The sequence below is a fragment of the Myotis brandtii genome, unplaced genomic scaffold, assembly GCF_000412655.1.
Source record: "Myotis brandtii unplaced genomic scaffold, ASM41265v1 scaffold345, whole genome shotgun sequence".
Taxonomy (NCBI): domain Eukaryota; kingdom Metazoa; phylum Chordata; class Mammalia; order Chiroptera; family Vespertilionidae; genus Myotis; species Myotis brandtii.
The window spans coordinates 2,573,093-2,594,561 of NW_005363283.1; the positions used below are offsets into that span (position 1 = coordinate 2,573,093).

The 21,469-nt window shown below is 36.8% G+C and overlaps 1 protein-coding gene across 4 annotated transcripts in view; it reads left to right on the forward strand.

Moving 5' to 3' along the window:
* AFF2 (AF4/FMR2 family, member 2) overlaps positions 1-21,469 on the forward strand; it is a 598,244-nt gene that overhangs the window by 436,295 nt on the left and 140,480 nt on the right. For all 4 annotated transcript variants that reach the window (XM_014544018.1, XM_014544019.1, XM_005871569.2 and 1 more), the window contains 2 exons: positions 1,460-1,496; positions 1,775-1,808. In XM_014544018.1, coding sequence (XP_014399504.1) covers positions 1,460-1,496; positions 1,775-1,808 — 71 coding nt within the window. The remainder of the gene's footprint in view (positions 1-1,459; positions 1,497-1,774; positions 1,809-21,469) is intronic.

The following is a 21,469-nucleotide window of genomic DNA, read 5'->3' on the forward strand; positions in this document are numbered from 1 at the left end:
CAATAAAAAAAAATAAAAAAAATAAAAATAAAAAATAAAAAAATAGCCAAGCTTTTTAGAGTTCTTTATCAAAAGTTAATTCTCTATTAGCAAAGGTAGAGAAACTTTTCAGCAGCACAACTCTTAAGTTGAGAAGCCTTTTCAAGATATCGACATTTTATGGTAGTCTTCTGGAATGCTGATCTTGCCAGAATATAAGCCTCTTGGGCAATAGAATCATGCTAAGTAGACTGAAAAGTTCACTTTTTATTAAAGCACAATGTTATCATTATTATTCACTTATATCAAACATAAAGTATGCTGTGATCCTAATTTTACTCTATAGTGTGGCAAGATTAGGCTTAAAGAGTATATTAATTGCAGTACTGATTACTGTAACTTATTCTTATATTTACTGGAATTCATTGTCTTCAGTTTTGGAACATTTGCTTTGCAGTCGATATTTTATTTTTCAATTTTTTTCTTTATTGAATAAGGTATATTCTTTTCTTTTTTTAATAAAGATTTTTATTAATTAAGTTATTACACATGTGTCGTTATCCCCACATTACCCCCATCCCCCCAACTTATACCCTCATCCCCCTGTTGTCTGTGTCCATTGGTTAGGCCTATATGCATGCATATAAGTCCTTTGGTTGATCTCTCCCCCTTACCTCCACCCTCCCCTACCTTCCCTCTGAGGTTTGACGGTCTGTTCTTTTCCATCCATGAGGGGCTGTGCGTGCCCTATACATCATTGTAGTGCTTCTGGCCTGCAAGTTTTTTCAGGGTCCATACAGGTGTGCCACACTCCCAGAAAGCCTGAGGTGTGCAAATACTGATTTGTCAAAAACAGTGAATGAATTGTATGTAGGGAGACTTTCAAGTCAAATTTAAACCCCTTTAATAATGTGCTTCACTACCATATTTCAAATTGCTTCCTATACTTAACCAAATTTGCAATGAAGTTTTAGTAACAATTCTCTCATGAAAATGAGGTACATCTATTGCATATGTGTCACATTTAAGGTAGAAAATTGGAGTTGTTTCTTTAAATGGAACAAGTAGCAAATCTATTAATTATAGTCTTGTTTATACTTCTACAAAAACCATGATTATTTGTCTAAACTAAGTCCTCTTTGCTTCCTTAGAAGCATCATTGCCTAGCTCAGTGAGAATTTATACACTTGAATTTCACACATGGAGGTAATTTGTTCCCATATTACACAGATTTCCAATAGATACCAGTCTGATATAATTCTGAGAAAATGGCAGTTATGATCATGTTGTAGCAAATTTGCCTATCAAATGTTTATCCTTCAAATAGAGCTACAGACAGATGCCTAATTAATGGAATTGTGAACAGTGGTTTTCTATTTAAAACATTACTCATGTTATATCTTCATCAATAAGAGATATGTCTTTTGTTACCTTGTATTCACTTAACTAATGTTTGAATTTTATGTGTTCTTCCTTATAGGAATCCCAAAATCTGACTCCAGGATTTACCTTACAAAGTAGGTGTTTTTTAAAAAATTCTTAGTCCAAACTTCATGCCCTCACCTCCCTCTCCCTCTTCTCTTTTCTACCTAATGCCATTGAAATATAAAGTAACAATAACAAAAGTCATATTGTGATATACCCAATTTGTTTCTTTTTTCATCTTTTATTAATGGAAGGATGCTCTAAAAAAGCATAACTGGAAGGGCTGCATGTTTTAAGATCAATTTAATTCAGAATAATCATTTGACAGTAGAAAACATGGATAGTAATTATATGTGCCCTTTCTTTTCAGAGTGGAATGACCCAACCAACAGAGCTTCTACAAAGTCAGTATCACTCAGGTCGTGAGTACTTGGGTTTCCAAAATAGGTTTCTTCAGGGACATTTGGCAATGAAATGGTGCTGCAGTGCTAAGTGAATCTTTTTATCTTTCCTGTTCCTTGAAAATATGAACCTTGACTCATAATAATATGGTATTTGGTTAGAGGTGAGAATGAGATTTACCATGATAAGCAAGTAACAGTAAGAATGAACGATATCACCATTAGACCCTCTAGACACAGGCTGGGCAAATACTTGGGTTATGGAAACAACTGTGATTCTTGACTAGTTGTTTGAGCATTGTGTAATGTCAGCTACAGACATTATATGCAATATTCAGCCACCACTAACGATGGAGATAGGACACTTCTGAACAGCCATGATTGGGCATATATGTTGAGTGGATTGCTATGGCCATTCATCCTGAGAATTCACCATTTGTAGGTCATCTGGAGACTGTATTTTAAAGCCAAACAAAGGCAGCCAGGAAGAGATAGAATAAGAGATTACATGGTAATAGGTTGAAGTTCAGAAGCCAGGGCCCTGAAATTCACTCAGTACTGTCTTCATTTTTTATTAATGTTAACTGAAAGAGGGATATGGAAAAACCAATTTTCTCAGATTAACTATTGTAGATTTTGTAATATCCATTTGTCCAAGAATATATCAAGGGAGTATTTGTCTCACAACTCCTTTTATTCCTAACAATATAAAATAGGAGTCGACTTTTCAATGTAATAGTCACATACTTGAAAATTTTCAAAATGAAATAATTTGACGTTCAATTGGCCTAATGGCACACTTGAAATGAATATCTCACCTTTTGAAAGATCACAAATAATTGCATAAAACAACTTGTAATGATTCCCAAATAGACTGAGACTCAGAGAAAGTCAATATCATTTCCATGTTCTTGGTTCTGTTTAGCAGCAAAGCACCAAAAGCCTTAACCCCATCACCCATTCTCTTATTTTGTTTTCTGGCCTTCTATACTGTGCCTTCTAGTTCAAAGTTCAGTTTTAACAACCAAGAATTCTCCATTTAAAGAAGTGAGAAAAAATAAGGGGAGGGGGATAAAAAACCATTACCCTGATTTAAAGACCAAATTATATAGAAACCTATAAATCAAAATCATCTTTGATATTATTCATTTTGTATTAATCACATTTTAAATTGCCCTCCCCCTTGTTATGCTAATAAACATTAGATTTTATCCTCCTACTTTGCCCCATTCCCACTAAAATCAATAAAATTTACACACACACACACACACACACACACACACACACACACACACACACACACACACACACACACACACACACACACACACACACACACACACGCACACACACACACGTGCACTTGAGATTTGAGAAATCAATGTAGATTTCTAAACATGAAAAATATAAAAATATTTTCCCATTATAAAATGATCTTACTCCTAAAGCAAGAGTATTAGGCTCCCACTGTCAAATATGTTGATTTCCATATTATCCCTAAAATGCCATTATTTCAATGGTTTGTGACTAACAGAAATAAACTCATGAATCATGGTTTACAGTTTGAGGCTGCATTTCCAGAGAATAGCACTTCATAACACAGGATATATACTGCATTCAATAGGTCCAAGGTTTTCTATAGAAAGCATCAAAAACACTGGAAGACACTGGGTCTATTTTATCAATGAGCTGCTTGCTCTCTGTTTAGCTGCCTGGTATAAAGTCCAAGTATTGTCCATCAGACTTCAACTGAAGTAAGTTCTCTTTATATTGTAGGGTATGGGATAGCTAAAAGTTATAAGAATTATTTTTACTTTTAGCTTCCCAATTTTTTCCAGCTTAGCTATTACTATCATTTTCCCATATTTTAGTACAGTGTGCTATTTAAGCCATCTTCTAATATTTTCTATTTGGCAACTAACAACATTGTGAGTGTAGACAGATTGTTGATGGCTGGAGCTTGGTGGAAAGCAACCCCTAAGTAGGCCCTGCTACAGAAGAAACACCTTCCCATGATCAGCAAATATCCTGGATATACTCCTGCCACTTACTGCAGTAGAAAGAGATGATTCTTGTAAAACAAAATTCCTTAATTACTGCTGTACTTTATTACTTCCTCTCATCTTTGCCTCTTTTCACTAGTTATAAAATTGCAGATATTACATTTGAGCCTGGATTGTTTATCAGCACTGCATGTCTGGGTACCAGGTCTGAAAACACTGCCCAAATTTGCCTGAGTGCAAGCTAGGAACCAGCAAGGCTTGCTCTGTGTTCTTGACAGCCACTGCTCTCTCTGGGCCTTTTGGAGAACTGGGTCTTTCTTATGCTCAGTGTACTCCATTGACACACAGTACATTTTATGGGGTGTCCATTCATGGGTTAGCATCCTACCTAGTCCAACTGGAATTCTCACTGCACATGAGGCAAGAGCATTGGACTGGGGGAGTTTTAAGACCTGGGTTTGAACAGATATGGTATTGGGGGGAAAGCACTGACCTAGTATTCAGAACATGTGAGTACTTGGGTTTCCAAAATAGGCTTCTTCAGGGACATTTGGCAATGAAATGAGGCCTCAGTGCTAAGGGGAATTTATTTTTATTTCAAAGTATAAAGATAGAGCCCATTAAGGGAAAATTAAGCAAATTAATTTGCATGAGTGTATGCATGCAGGTACACATACAAACACTTGTCAGAATTCAAATGTAGATAGTCATATTCTTTAGGAATTAAACTTAACAACATAAAAGTGCTTTTAACTTTAACCCTTAACAATTTTTACAGGAAAGAAAAGCTAACAGATTTTGATTTCCTCAGCTTATATGAGTCTGGGTTGTATTATAATCTTGGAACAGGCTTTACCCAGCCAGGCCTTCTAAATCTGAGTTCCTAGCCTCCCTATAAAAAGGTCTCTGTCCACAAAAAGATGGTGGAGAATGGGCTTATGAAGGTCAAATTATATTTCCCAGACTGTAGAGTTGTATATTTGTATAGTAATACCATGCCTGTTCTGATTCTAAAAGAGCCATATATTTCAGTTACAAGATTCAGGGATTAAATGGACACATCAGATATTGTATTACTTTCTAGTTGCTTAATGAAGCCATTAAGGAATGATGGAGGATAAAACTTAAACCAAACCCAAAGAACTTGAATTTCTTGAATTGGATCGCTTCATCTAGTTGATAATAATATCACATCAATACAGTGGCTTTATAAACATACATCACCTAGTTGGAAATTTTATGTGTCATCATAAATAGGAACAGATAAGATATATTTGGTGGCCCTAAGACACATTTTCAGACAGCATCCATGAACTCAAAGGTATACATCTAGTCAACCCTTTATTTCATTTAATTTTGTGAGTGCTATTAAAAAGATGGCTGCTCCAAATAACCAGTTCTTTAGTTACACTTGCTTGTTAGCATCTGGACTCTTTTCAGTTGGAAACCATCCAGACACCTTTTTATTATTAATGATTAAGGTATTACATATGTGTCCTTATCCCCCATTGCCCCCACCCCCCAATCATGCCCTCACCCTCACCCTCTGTTGTCTGCATCCATTGGTTATGCTTATATTCATGCAAACAAGTCCTTTGGTTGATCTCTCCCCCTTACCCCAACCCTCCTCTACCTTCCCTCTGAGGTTTGAGCACCTGATCGATGCTTCTGTCTCTGGACCTGTTTTTATTCATCACTTTATGTTGTTCATTATAATCCACAAATGAGTGAGATCATGTGATATCTTTCTCTGACTGACTTACTTCACTTAGCATAATGCTCTCCAGCTCCATCCATGCTATTGCAAATGGTAGGAGTTCCTTCCTTTTTATGGAAGCATAGTATTCCATTGTGTAGATGTACCACAGTTTTTTAATCCACTCACCCCTATGTTCATAGAAGACAATTTACAATAGCTAAGATTTGGAAACAGCCTAAGTGCCAGACACCCTTTTAATCAAGCAAATCCTATGTTTTAAGCCATGCTGTTGAGAATACCTAGAGTTTCCATAAATGCCCAATATAAAGGTGTACGTTTTTTCATTGCCATAAAACCAGTTCCTCCACTTATGGTATTAGCTACAGGTTTGAAAACATCCCAGTCATTGACCCAGAGAATTGATGAAAGGTTTAATGGAAACAGACTAGCTGTATCCAGCTTTAGTTTACTTGTGGGTGATGGGTATGCACACCACATGAACAAATCCTTAGAACACTAGTTAGGAGGAAAGGAATTATACTACTACAGGAATGCCAGAAGTCTCATACAATAATCATTGTTCTATTAAGCACATGTGCCAGGCTATGCCTGAGGGCAATGCCAGGTACTTTTATATGCCTCACCCTATTACACTTGCAAACCATCCTGGAGGGACTCCAAATGATTTCCATCTTACAGATGAGAAAATGGAAGCTAGAATATAGTCCCTCCACATGAAATGTGCATAGTCCAGTGGGAAGACAAACTGACCATGCACATTTATCTTGAATGGACATTTTGGCTATGAGAACACAGAAGGACCAAGTAAGTTACATTGCTCCCTGATGGGAAAACTTGAAAGCAGGCTGAAAGCTGTATAAGCTCAAAGCCATCTCTCTTCCCACCCTGTACAGGTTGCCCTCCCTCATGGGATCTGATGAGTTCAGGGATTTGGTACACCATATTTAACCTTTTAAAAATGGAGAGAATTTTCAAATGGATTTGTAGAGATGAAATCGGTGGAAAGGAGTCCCATAAGAATTTATACCTCTTTGTTTTAGATGATGCAAAATCAAGTCAAAATTGCTTAAAATAAAGCACTATTTATAAACTTTTCTCGATGTGGTCTGAAGATTTCATTACAATTGAGAATAGAAAGATTATCAGAATGTTTTCCAGTTTGTTCTAACCAATAACAAACCACACATTATTTCCTAGATGAATTTTGAAACTTTTTACCCTCAAAAAAGTTCTTCACATTCATTACAATCCTGACCATACTTCTATAAAAATCATCATCATCCAAAGTGTTTCCTTTAGGACTCTTTTAAGACTCTGATTTGAGATTTGAAAACTACAGTGTCTTATTGCAGAGCAATAATCCACATCTCTAGCAATTTTGCATACTCTTCCCTAAATAGATATTTTATCTGCTACTTAGATGCAATTTTGGTTGCAATGTGACTGTGTAATGAGGCAGGGGAAAATGACTGTTATTTTCTTAATCAGATTAATTCTTAATCAGAATACATGATTTAGTACTTGGAATTTAGAAATAGTACTCATCATTTTGGTTTTTCAAAGCAAGACTAAACTCTCCTGATAAACTGGTAATCTCAGTGACTTTCACTGGTTGCAGCCATTCTGGTTTTCAAACTGAGATGTGTGCCAATTCTAGCTTTTAATATGCCTGGCATCTCAGAGCTTGCCAACTTTTCCTAAGGACTTAATATACTTTTGGAAGTTCTCCACCACATCAGGGACAGCCACCTGGGAGCAGAGAAAACAAAATTTGGCAGTCTGTTCAAGCTGTGAATTAAAGGTAATTCACAGTTTGAAATGAATCAGCATAATGTTCTTAAGAAGAGTAATTAGACATCAAGAGGATTTTATTTTGAGTATTGTATATTGGCTAATGTGACAACAAGCAATATTGGCATTTGGAATGTTCACAACAAGAAGCACTGAAACTACTGGTATTTTACAGGCGCCAAGATTGAAATCAGGGGCTCCTTCAATGGGAGCTGTGGATTTCCACTTTCATTATAAAGGCTAAAAACATAGATGTTTTTGCTCAGGTAGCATAAATCTTGGAAGATCAGATTTCATTTTTGTGTTTTTGTTCATGTGCCCAAGATTCTGTAGATTTTGAGACACCTTTAATTAGAAGCAAATGTCTTTTTCTCTCAGGGAAAAGTCAAGTATTTCTTCTACCTGATTTGCATCCATTTTTATATTCATTCATTCACACTTTCATTTCTTTCAACAAAAATTAATTATGCCCCTATTGTTTGTAAGGCTCTGCACAAGGCACTATAGTAAGTCAAGATGAAGTACCACACATCCCCCCCCCCCCATCAAGGAACTCACAATTAGGGAAGTTTAGATTTGCACTGATAGCACCAATACCTCAACAAACTCATATTTATTGAATGCCTACTATATGCCAGGATCTTTCTCTGTTTACAAGCCCACATGAATCACTTGTATTATATTCTACAGTAACAGAAACTAAAATTCAGTCACATTGAGTGAGTTGCCCAAAGGGCCACAGTAACAAAGCCAGAACAGGACAAACTCAGAGGGTATGGTCCTAACCTGTAATAAAGTCATTTATGGGCACTTTGGAGATGGTCCTACTATTTGAAGTTAGGTCTTATCTTGCCCTGGTGTTAAACCGAAGTGGACAACCACAATGGAGGTGACAATGGTCTCTGTCATTTTGGTTTAGATCAGGAAAAATATTAGATCTGAATACTGCCAGTGAGTTAGGTCTTGTTATACTGCACATGCCGATGTGACATTCTGTAAGCAAGGTCGATCCTCAGCTCAGGGCCTTTAGCCAGATTGTGTCACCATGCCTGGAAGATGCTCCCTTTGGGGAAGCAAAAGGATCCATGACTGAAAGTGACTTATACCACCATATAAGATCTCTATAAGATTAATTTCAGTAGACTGTGATACAAACAACATCCTGCTCAAAAAATATCCATTTTGCCATATTGAAGTGAAAAGAAGAGAAATGATATTTGGGTTTGTGTCTATTAGAGGTTCATCCATAACCTTTCATGCTTATCAATGTGTTTGATAATTGGAAACTTGCTTTATATCCTCTAACAAATATTCCTAATGTTATCAACCCATGGATTATTTCTAAGTTCTCAACATTTTGAACAGTAATTGGGAGTGAAGCAAATAATGTTGGTGAAAAACATTGAAGTTAATAAGCGAGGAAAGAAAGTTAAAATGATTCCAGTTTTGTGACTGAAGATAATAGTGTGATAACACACACATATGCTCCTGTGCAAACACATGCCTTGTATTCAAGAATATCAAGTCGCTCTAATGCTGTCTAATGAGCTGCATGCACACACATACACACTCTTTTCGCAGTTACTTGATTGTGAATTGCTACTGTCAGGGCTACTTTTCATGTGCACAGTGAGTACTCACTGTAAAGCACTTTCACACAATGCATTATCCTCATGTGAGTGTCACAGCAATCCTGTTATATAGCCAGGTGAAAAGAAACCAGGCTTAGGAAGGGAAGATATTTGCCCAAAGTCCCCCAACTAGGGAGTGGCAGAGCTGGGAGTGGAAGCCAACATTCTGCATTCCCATTACAATATGCTGTTTTGTTTCCAGATTCCCCAAATGGCAGCAGGGCCAAAACTCATCAATCAGAGTGCTGACAAATCTTGTAGGGCCAGGTGAAGAAAATATAGCAGCAGTGTAGACAAGGTCATGGATCATTCCTAGAAGTTAAAAAACAACAACAAAAAACCACTGAGACTGAAGTAAATGAAAAGGCCTATCTTCCCTGCTTATAAACTTCATTTTGGTTTTCCATCCTATCAAGTGTTTCACAAACAGCTAGATCCTTTGCCACAATTATGTTATCAAGAATGTTATGTTTAAACTAGTAGCCCTGCACATGAATCTCTATGTGAGTAGCTTGCTGCCGCTTGCCTCAGCTGGCCACCTGCCCACCTGCCCACCGCTGCTGGTAGCTCTCCGCTGCTCCTAGCTCACTGCCACACCCTCCTGTGGCTCTTTGCCCACTGCCCTGCCCTCCTGTAGCTCCCCACCACTTGTAGATTGGTCACAACATTACAGCATAATGGATAATTAGCATATTCCTCTCTTATTATATAGGATTATATAGGATGGTTTTCTCTCGACACCTTCCCAGAGCTGCTATAAGCCCTTCCATTTTGCTGATGAGTGGTAGATGCTTGCACAATAACATCTGTAAAATCAGTCAAAAACTCTGACAAATGGCTTTCTTTGTGATTCAGCCATCCACTTTAATAATGAGGACCAAAAAAGGAAAAGGTCCCAAAATGATCTAATTGACATCTCCAAATATGCTGCCAAGAGTGGGACAGAGGGATGGAGTAGGGTGGTACTGTGGTATGCTTTATAAAAACCAAATGAATGAAATTTATATTCTTTGTTACCCTGTGGAATTTTGGCACCCAATATCTACTAGGACAACCCCTAATACACTGCCTGGTCCTTGGCTAAGGTTTCACAATCCCTGAGAGAGTTATGAGGGAAGAAGGATGGTAAAAGGTAATGATTTATACAGAAAACAACCTATAGTTCTGCCACCAGCATTACCCAGTTACAAGAGTGATTTCATTCCTGCATATATTGCCAACATTTAAAAAATTTATTTCTAGATTTTCAAGAGGAAAAATTTAAGTACTTAGAAATTATCTAGGGTATCTGAAGATTGTAAAGGTCATTCTAGGTTTCTCCAAAATCATTTTCATATATCATCTAGTGCAGAAAGAAAGGAGGCAAAAAAAGAACTGCATCTGAGGAATGTGCTTGTGTAATTATAGCCACCGCACTTCTAGGCACCTTCTATATGCCAAGCACTGTGGCAAACATTTTACAAGAATTAACTATTTCATCCTCAAAACAACTCTATGAGATAGGATAGCATCATCATTGCCACAACCACCACTACCACCATCATCACCAGGGTTATCCTCTCTAGGGCTCAAACATCCTAAATCCCCATGGCTTCACAGCTAATGCTACTGCTAACTATGGAAACCAGCTTGCCTGGTTCTGTGCAGAGTGCCATTTCTCTGGGTCAATCATTTCATAATCTTTCTTTTTTTTATTTCTTATTTTATTTTATTTTATTTATTGTTTAAGGTATTACAAATAGTAGTACCCCCCAGTGTCTTGCGTCTGTTGGTTGTGCTTATATGAATGCATACAAGTCCTTTGATTGATCTCTTAGCCCCTCAACCCTCCCCTACTTCCCTCTGTAGTTTGACAGACTGTTGAACAAAAATAGATAAAGGCAAAGAAGCATCGAACAGACATTTCATCATCTTTCATGCTCATAATACCCCTGTAAGATTAAACTAATTTTGAGATGGAAATTTAATCTCAGAGCAGTTAAATGACTTGCTCAAGATCACATACTTAGTGAAAGAGCTGGAATTTTACTCTAGAATTTTTAGATTACAAAACTCAAACTTTTATTTCTTTTCTTTTTTTAATTTAAATTCTTTATTGGTTAAAGTATTACGTAAGTCTCCTTTTCCCCCCATTGACCTCTCCCCAGTCACTCCCACCACCACCCCAGCACATGCCCTCACCCCGCTACTGTCTGTGTCCATTGGTTATGCTCATATGCATGCACACAAGTCCTTTAGTTAATCTCTTACCTCCCCTGCCTTCCTCTTAGATTGGAAGGTCTGCTCCATGCTTCTATGTCTCTGGCTCTATTTTTGTTCATCAGTTTATGTTGTTCATCATATTCCACAAATGAGTGAGATTATTTATCTTTCTCTGACTGGCTTATTTCGCTTAGCATAATGCTCTCCAGTTCCATCCATGCTGTTGCAAATGGTAAAAGTTCCTTCTTTTTTACAGCAGCATAGTATTCCATTGTGTAGATGTAACACAGTTTTCTAATCCACTCATCTGCTGATGGGCACTTAGGCTGTTTACAAATATTAGCTATTGTAAATTGTGCTGTTATGAATGTAGGGTACATATATTCTTTCTTATTGGTGTTTCTGTTTTCTTGGGATATATTCCTAGAATTAGGATTACTGGGTCAAATGGAAGTTCCATTTTTAATTTTTTGAGGAAATTCCATACTGTTTTCCACAGTGGTTGCACCAGCCTGCATTATCACCAGCCAAACTTTTATTTCTTATACTGTATATGCCACACCTATACAATGTTACAATTGAACAATTATTGCTGAGAACAGAGGCAACACTGATAATAATAATACTTTCAAATTATAGGACATTTTCCATTTCCACAAATTCTTACATTTGTTACATTTGGTCTTTAATTAATCCTGGTAGCCAGGAGACAAAGGAGATAGTTATTGCCCCAGAAAGACCTAGGATTCAAATCCCAATTCTTTCACTTCCTGTCTTGTGACTTGATGAAGTCATGTGGTACTATCTGAGCCTTTATTCCATCATATATAAAATGGACATGCAATATTACTCAGACTCCTTAGTGAATTGTGATGATATTGAATGAGCTCCTGCATGGGCATTGCATTCAATTATTTGCATTACTTCACTCCCCATGATAGAAGTGAGGGAAGTCATGCTCAGATGGCTTAAGTGAGGTGCCCAAGATCACAGAATGCATAGTGCAGCAAGGTTCAGTCCCAAGTCTCTTGAGTGTAGTTTTCTTTTTGAAAATATCCACCATTACTTCTCAAGTGTTGTGTTGATGTGGTTTGAATCAAAGGATTAATTCCCAATGCTGACAGAGAGGAATTGACTTAAAATCAATCATTATGTGTACCATTCCTCTCCCAGTTCGATTAGATATTTCTAGCACATATAATTCAACATGTTGAGAAGAGTGAGTGCATTTTATGACCCACCTACTCACACCAAGGTATCATTTTATTTAGTGATAGTTTGAACATTTGTAGAAGAATTTGAAAACTTAAAAAAATCACATAGCTTTTATAATATCAATTAGAGATGAAATTTGGATTAGGACCACCCCTTATCTTCATGCTTTTTAGTGGGTGCTTATTCTGAGATTGAAGAGGGCATAAAACTAGTGACCTGTCTTGACCTTTACTACTGGATTAAAATGCCAGGTTGCTGCTGTGGTAACTATACTTAGATCCTGGCAATCAGTAAGAAATTTGAAAGTGCATTGCTACCATAAAAATTGAAGAAAGGTTGCTTACAATTGTCAGGGACAGCCTCTTAATTGAAATTATCTGCCTTTTGGTCTACTAGAAAGAGTTTGTGTGTCTGCTGGAGGTAGGGCATAAAAAGTGCATATCTTGATGCATATTTTTAAAACATGAAAATGGCTGTGGTTTGAAGCAAAGCTGTTTTCTGCATGAAATTTAAATCAACTTCAACTCAATCTGTACTATTCAGAAAGAACTGTGCTATTCAGTGTGTCAGAAAGCCAAGATGCACAGTAAAGATGCAAAAACACTCAAAGAAGATACCTCTGGGATACAACCTAGGCAAACCAGAAAACAACATTATTGAGTAAATGATAGGCAGTGAAAGAAGAATCCAGAAGGTATCAATCATTCTGAATTAATATTCACATTTTGATTTATTCTTACATTCCTCAAACCATATTGAAAAGGTAGTATCATAAGAAGAAATATAAATATGAGTGTGTGCATATGTGTGTGCATAGGCACATGTAAGTCTGTGTGCAATTTAATCATGGAAAGCAATATAATATATAAATTGAACTGGACTAGGTTGCCTGGGTTCAAATCCCAGCTCCATTATCATTTAGTCATGTGATCTTGGGCAAGTTACTAAAACTCTGTGTCACTCAATTTCCTCATCTGTATAGTGTGAGTAGTAATAGCACCTAAATAATAGGACAAAATGATTAAAGTGCTTATCACAGTTCTTGGTACATAGGAAGTTCTTAATAGACATTAACTGTTGTTATACTTATGATTATTACTGTCATTATTACTGAGTGCTCTGAGTCAGTGACATTTGCACTATATTCTAATTTTCAGCCACTTGGGAAGCCTTTTACTCCATTCCTTGATTTGTCCCAGAGGTTCCCAGTTGGAGCAAGACCTCTTTAGAACTACCAAATGTGGTATACATTGGAAATTTCCTCTGTTGATCCACCTACCACAGCCCCCAAGTATAAAAATGAAGAATTGGTGAAATGTCTTAAATGCATATACTTTTGGTACTAGGCACATCCTGCTCCTTCTTGGAGTTCATCACAACATTTTATCATAGCCACAATTGCACTTTTAATTATATGATTTTTTAAAAAAAATTAAAATATAGGACTTATTAAGTGCCAGGCACTATGCTGAGTGTTTTATATCCACTAGGTAATTGAATATTCACAAACCAATGCGATGTAGGCACTACTATTACCAACATTTTACATAGGAGGAACTGAGGTTCATGAACTGAAACTATGTTCTCACAACCAATAACAGTGGATTCATGTCATTTTGGGGGAAGGGGGTATAAAGGAAGAAATAACTGCCTCCATTTGCAAACAAAAGAAACATTCATAAGCCTATAACATCCACATCAAAACCACCAGAACTAAGCGACTTCAGCAAAGTCACAGGATACAAGATCAACATATATAAATCAATTGTATTTCTATGCTAGCTATAAGCAACAAACAATTGGAAATTGCAATTAAAATTCTATTTACAATAGCATCCAAAAACATAAAATACCTAAGAGTAAATTTAATAAAATATGTTCAACTATAAAACAGGGCTGAAAAATTGAAAAATCCTCTATAATAATAAAAGCATAATATGCTAATTAGACCAGACGACCTTCCGGACAAAGCCTGGGCTGCGATGGAAGCCCGGGTCCTGGGTGCCTGTTGGTGGCTGGAGGGAAGCCCGGGTCCCAGGTGCCTGCCCTTAGCCAGAAGGAAGCCTGGATCCCGGGTGCCAAAAGGAAGCTGGTGCCAGCAGCCAGGGGAAGGAAGGCGAAGCTGGTGCCAGCAGCCAGGGAAAGGAAGGCCTACTCTTGCATGAATTTCATGCATCAGGCCTCTAATCCTATATAATAAAGAGGTAATATGTAAATTTACTGTCACATCCTCACACAAGATGGCCACCCCCATGTGGGCACAAGATGGCCGCCACAAGATGGCCAGCAGGGGAGAGCAGTTGTGGGAGACCAGGACAGCAGAGGAGGGAGGGCAGTTGGGGGGGACCAGGTCTTCAGGGGAGGGCTGTTAGGAGTGACCAGGCCAGCAGGGGAGGGCAGTTAAGGGCAACCAGGCTGGCAGGGGAGGGCAGTTAGGGGTAATCAGGCCGGCAGGGGAGCAATTAGGCATCAATAAGGCTGTCAGGGGAGTGGTTAGGGGGTGATCAGGCTGGCAGGCAGAAGTGGTTAAGGGCAATCAGGCAGGCAGGTAGGCGAGTGGTTGGGAGCCAGCAGTCCCGGATTGTGAGAGGGATGTCTGACTGCCCATTTAGGCCCAATCTCCTGAGGGGTCCCAGATTGGAGAGGGTCCTCACACAAGATGAGGGACAACCCCCCAGTGCACAAATTTCGTGCACCTGGCCTCTAGTATATAATAAAAGCCTAATATGCAAATTGACAGAATGGTGGAATGACCAGTCACCACGATGTGCACTGACCACCAGTGTGTAGATGCTCAACTCAGGAGCTGCCCTGTGGTGGTCAGTGCACAGGGGGAGCACCGCTCAGCCAGAAGCCGGGCTAATAGCTGGTGAGCGCAGTGGCAGTGGCAGCAGCCTCTCCTGCATCCGCTGCAACCAGGCAGTTAGGAGTGAGGGGTCCTGGACTGCGAGAGCCCCGGACTGTGAGAGGGATGTCTGACTACTGGCTTAGGCCTCTAGTACCTAAATAAATTGAGATATTATACTCATGCATTAAATGATTGTATGTGGTTAAGTTCTCAATTCTCCCCAAATTTACAGATTCAGTGCAATCCTAGTAAAAATTCCATTAGGTTTTCTTGTAGAAATTAACAGACATATTTTTTAATTTATATGGAAATGCAAATGACCTTGTTTAGCCTCAAAGCAATTTTATTTTATCTTTCTGTGTTTTTTAAAATTTTTATTTAATTCATTTGGGTGATGTTGATTAATAAAATCATATAGGTTTCAAGTGTACAATTCTATAATACATCATCTGTATGTTGTATTGTGTGTTCACCATCCTAAGTCAAGTCTCTTTCTATCCCATTTTCTCCACTTTACCCCTTTCTATCTCATCCCAACCCCTTTTCCTCTTGCAATCACCATACTGTTCCCTGTGCCTATGAGTTGTTTATTTTTTTCTTAATCCCTTCAACCTTTTACAGCCAGCCCCAAACCCCCTTCTCCTCTGACAGGTCTCAGTCTGTGTTCTGTGTCTATGAATCATATTCTATTTTGTTCATTTTGTTATTTACATTCCATATGTAAGTGAAATCATATGGTATTTGTCTTTCTCTGACTGGCTCATTTCACTTAGCATAATGCTCTCCACATCCATCCATGCTATTGTGAAAGGTAAGATTTCCTTCTTTTCTACAGCTGCATAAAATTCAATTGTGTAAATATACAACTGCTTTTTAATCCACTCATCTACTAATGGGCACTTGGGCTGCTTCCAAATCTTGACTATTGTACATAATGCTGCAATGAACACAGTGGCACATATATTCTTTTGAATTAGTGTTTCCGGTTTCCTTGGATATACTCCCAGAAGTGGAATCCTTGGTCATATGGCAGCTCCATTTTTAATTTTTTTGAGGAAACTTTATACTGTTTCCACAGTGGTTGTACCACTCTGCATTCACTGGGTTCATGTCTTGAACCTGTGTCTGGCTGACTCCAGTTAAAACCCCTGAACCTGGATTTTCTACAAACCTGTGGAATATCCAACCCTAGAATCTACCAGACTCAATTGTCTTGTGAAATAACACCTCCTCAGAGATAACAGAAGGCCAAAACTTGTCCAAAGGATATTATCTGCCCTAATTCCCAGGATAGCCTCTCACCTTTTGTAAAATCATCACTCGAGTAATTTCCTGAGTTATAACTGTGGATTGCTTTGGTATACACACACACATGAATAACTGCTTCTGAAATATTATAACAAGCACATTATCAGTTTTCTAATCAGGTGGAACAGAATTCTTTTCTAAATTCCCATTTTTGTGCATGCATAAAAGAGAATTCATCTGAATAAGTAAACATGTGAATAAAATGTCAGGAACTAGCCCCGCCCTTCTGTGAAATAAACACTTTACTCCCTTGCCTAGGCAAATCATTCCTGATACTGCATATCTGCTTCTATTTCCTTTGTCTAATAATGCATTTCAGACTGCCTTTAATTATGATCAGGCTTGACTATGAATCCCTTGATTTTTTTTTTCTGGGAGTAAAATAACATTTAAATAGGTTTTAAAAATAAGAATGAAATTTCAGAAGACAGGCTATTGTAGAACATACTGTATGGCAAAATATAAGTATGAGCACGTAGTTTTAAGAGTGTCTTAGTAAACACATTGCTGAGTGAACTATGAAAAATAATCCAGTGAGGTGCCATTTTCCTTTACTCCTAAGCACTAAGTTAAGAGAGCATTGCCATAAAGTAGATATGCACTGTTAAATATATTTGTGTGTGTTTTTAGAATATCTGTTTCAGACCAAATAGACTAATATTTTTCCTTCCCTTGCTAGGAAAAATACACTGTAAGGAATTTAGGTAAGTGATATATTAAAAGAAAGTTTAAAACAGTTTTAGAAGATAATTATGAGCAAAGACTTACCTTTAGCAAGTTGATTCTGAATGTGATATAAATTAACTAAAAATAGAATCAAAGAGGTTCAATTAAATCTTTCCAATATTTTATATAATTTAGAACTTGAAATCCATTGTATTTGTTAATGGCACCTTTATTATTAAAAGAGCCTAAAACTGTAGGTAAATTAATATATCAGTACAAGTAAATGTGTTCTGGAAAGTGATCGTTCTCTAGACAGCATGAATTATCCTGGTTAAGAGACCACCTCTGTGGGAGAGTAATTCTCTCAAACACCATTCTATACATAAAGTTTTATGTAAAACTCCTAAAAATCCTTTTCCAAAATTTTAGAATAATAGGAAGTATTCCTAAACATACATCCTTCTATTGCTCTTGCTAAAACTTTTAGATATGGATTAAAGTAACTTGACTTTAAAATATGTTTAAATTAATATTTGTTGTCTTTTAACTCTGTATTAAAAATTTTGGTGATATATAATGAGACAGTTCATTGTCCACATCAGGCCATGTCAAACCATTTCTAGTTTGAAGCCATTAAACAATTCCCCACATTTGAAACTATAGTGTAAAACCTTTTTCTTAGCTTAATTCCAGTAATGTAAAATGTGCATATATGGAAAGGTTTCAAGACAATGTTTATCATAAATTGAATTTCAATGGCTCCTTCTTCTCAAAAGAAGGCAAGGGACAAAGCAGATGAATCATGACAGTCTCTCATAATGAAAAAATTGAGAAAATGACCATTCACATGCCCACTCCATTATAGTGTAATTTGGCTGCTTGATAGTTATCACTGGATGATTATATCTCACAATTTACATGGAAGAGAAAAAGAAGACATACAGAGATGTTTTTTTTTCACTTGAAACAAACCTGTCACAAAAATTCTAGCATATATTTCCAAACAGAATAAAAGGTAATTTTTCACTCTTAAAAAGAATCCTTCACTTTGAAAATTATTCACTGCAATTTTCCTCTAAATAAGAAGCTCATCTCATGCATTTATAATATGGTTTGATTTTCAAAACATCAATTTACATGCACTTTCCAGAAACAAATCTATTGTGCAAAGTGATGCTTACTTGTATAGCATAAAAGATATTTTTTTAAAAAATTGGAGTCCATGGCAAGAGTTTGCTCATCATTAATATTAATTATTTATAGTCCAATAACTTTGCTAACACAAGTAGAGATAGAGATGCTGCAGGCTGCCTCAGAAGTAGTTCCATAATGTTCATTCATAATTAGTGAAATGCCATATTTTAGCAGCAATCATATACAACCTTATTCTTGTTCTCATGGGAGCCTAATTCTTCAATTCCTTTCCCCCCATTCCATGAGCTGAAAATCTAGAAACAAATTAGTGAGAATATTAGAGCAGATTTCATGACTTAACATTTGAAATAGAAGTAATCTTTGGTGTGCAGAATATTCACACCCAACATGAATTGGACAGATCAGTAACTAAAAACGTGGCATAACATCTCTCAAAACATGAATTTTTTAAAGAACCCTGTGTGGAAAGGTTACCTTGGAATTATCATTTCAAATATAGTAAAATGCCTTTGAAAAGGGAGCCAGGGCTGAGCTATGCAACATCATTTGAAATCTGTGCACCCAGGAAGTTTAAGCACATCTGGAGTGCAGAAGACACACCTCCCTGCTTTCACTGGGATGTTTTCAATAAGGTGCTGGATGGCTTGGCTTTTTAAAGTAAATGTATTAAGTCTTTTTAGGAGAGAGGGTCAAACCACGCAGGGACATTTAGAGCAATACAGAGATTGACTGTTATGTGCATATCAATTCTTCTATGATGCTTTCTTTAGGGAACTCGTTTCCTCTACATGAAAATAAACAGCCCTGGAAATAAATACAACCATTTAAGTAAGCCCCCAAATAACTTGGCTAAACAAAGTTTGAACTTCCATATGGAATTGAGCTTGAACAGTATATCAAAGGTTTTTCTGAGCTGATTATACAGGGTAAATCCTGGGTCTGTTATTTGTAGAACATTGATTTCAGATATTTTTTTAAAATATGCTTTTATTGATTTTAGAGAGAGAGGAAAGGAGAGGGATAGACAATCAGAAATATTGATGGAAGAGAAACATCGACTGGCTGCCTCTTGCATACTTCCCACTGGGGATCAAGCTCGCAATCTGAGCATATGCCCTGACAACCTCTTGGTTTATACATTGATGCTCAACCACTGAGCCACATTTGCCAAGCTCAAATATTTTTAATGTAATCATCTCAGATAATTTTCAAGAACATGTTATGCTTCTAAACTTTAAAAAGAAAAGGTCAATTTCTGTATTCCATTGTGACCACCAGGCAGGTTGGCAAGAGAGTTAAAAATGTGGCTCTTGGTGATTATTTTGAAATTATCAGTATATTGACTCTTACCTCCCAATTGAAAATCAGGTTTTTACTGCACTTTAAAAAGATTTATTATTAGTGTCAAAAATATCCTTGGAAACTTTGGCTGTATGATTTTATTTATGCCATGCAAATGATGTCAATATTTGAAGCAAATATATTCAGAGGGAAAGAAAATAACCTCTTTTCTGTCAATTATGTGGATGTGTAAGGCAAAATTATTTTAGATATGAGATAATCTAGATTTCACCTTTTCTAAGTTCTCTATCATAAAGTATTACTAAAATAGTTACCACAGAATACTGTTATTCAGAACAAAAAGGACATTTATGATCCAATATATTTGGGAACCAGTGGGTTAAAAAGAAACTAATTTTTTGATTTTAGGAATTTTTTGAGCCTTTAATATGCTAATATTCACTGTATTTCTACAGGAGGAGTTAGAATAGGAATTGTTTCCAAAACTAAGTTGGCGTTAGAATTTTTCCCCCAGAATTCCCTCCTGACGTTGTGGGGAATTTCAGGCCATGGAGATCTGGATAACTAAGTCATTACAGAGTTCTCCATGCATACAGGGGTGGACAAAAGTAGGTTAATAATAATAATAATAATTACAATAATTACTAAACAAATAATATAATAATAAACTGTGTTTCACATACTCACAACTGTAAACCTACTTTTGTCTGCCCTTGTATGTAGACTCAATTTCAATATTTACCTGGAGTAGAAATGCTCATTACTTTTTATCTTGCTACCCTCACTACACTTTTCCTCTAGTTGCCCCACCAGCTGAGAAAGTATGTCTTAAGTCAAATGTCCCTTTTAGGCAACTTAGTGAAATTCCAATTTTTATTCAAAACGAGTGGAGACTTTATTTTTGTATTAACAATATGGAAGGTGTTCTCAATTCCCACCAACTTTCACCCTGAAATTTCTTCTGTGAAAAGCCTTTTGTTAGGTTTTTTTTCTTCCCAGACTACCTGCAACTGTAAGTTGTCTCCTGGGTGGTTGACTACACCCACAGATTGTCTTCCCTCATTGTGGGGAGAAAAGCTGACTGAATAGAGAAATAAATGTTGTATACTCGCTGAACATTCATGAGAGATAATTTACTACCATGTTTTATAAACCCAGGGACTGAATATGCTTAAGAGCTTTTTATTAGATATTGCCAAGAGAGATAATAGTTCTATTATCCTGGTGGTTTTTGAGACCATTCAGAATGCTGGCATTATTGAAAACGTAGTAATGAAGTCAACTCTCAAATCAAAGTATGTGGATGGTACATTTCAAACTGTGTCTCCCAGCTGGCAGCTCTGGACTGTCCTCCACCTTTCCTTTTTGTGAATATGTGTTTAGACTGCAATCTTGCATAACATTAGATTGAGAAAAAACTTTGGGAGGGAGTTTGCATTACACACAATCCAGAGTCTAAAAGAAAGAATATCCCATTTTGCCCTGGTTTTCTGTGTGCTACTAGGCTGATATATTCCCTCCTAAACAGCCAAATCATATATTCAAAGCCAAGAATGTATCCTTTTTAGAAGTAACTTGATAAAAGATCTCCTATTATTAAAAGCACTTAGTATGTAGTTAAGCTTGTATAAGACCCTACATTGGAATTTCTGATCTACACACTTAAAATAAAGATTTTTTCCATGTACACAGTACTCCATTTAATTATCATTTTAAATTACTTTATTGACTAAACAGTTATGAACCCATTTTAAAATAATCCCTGTAACATACAAGTAATTTATAATTTTTATTATGTCTTATCTCATTCACATCAAGCTTGA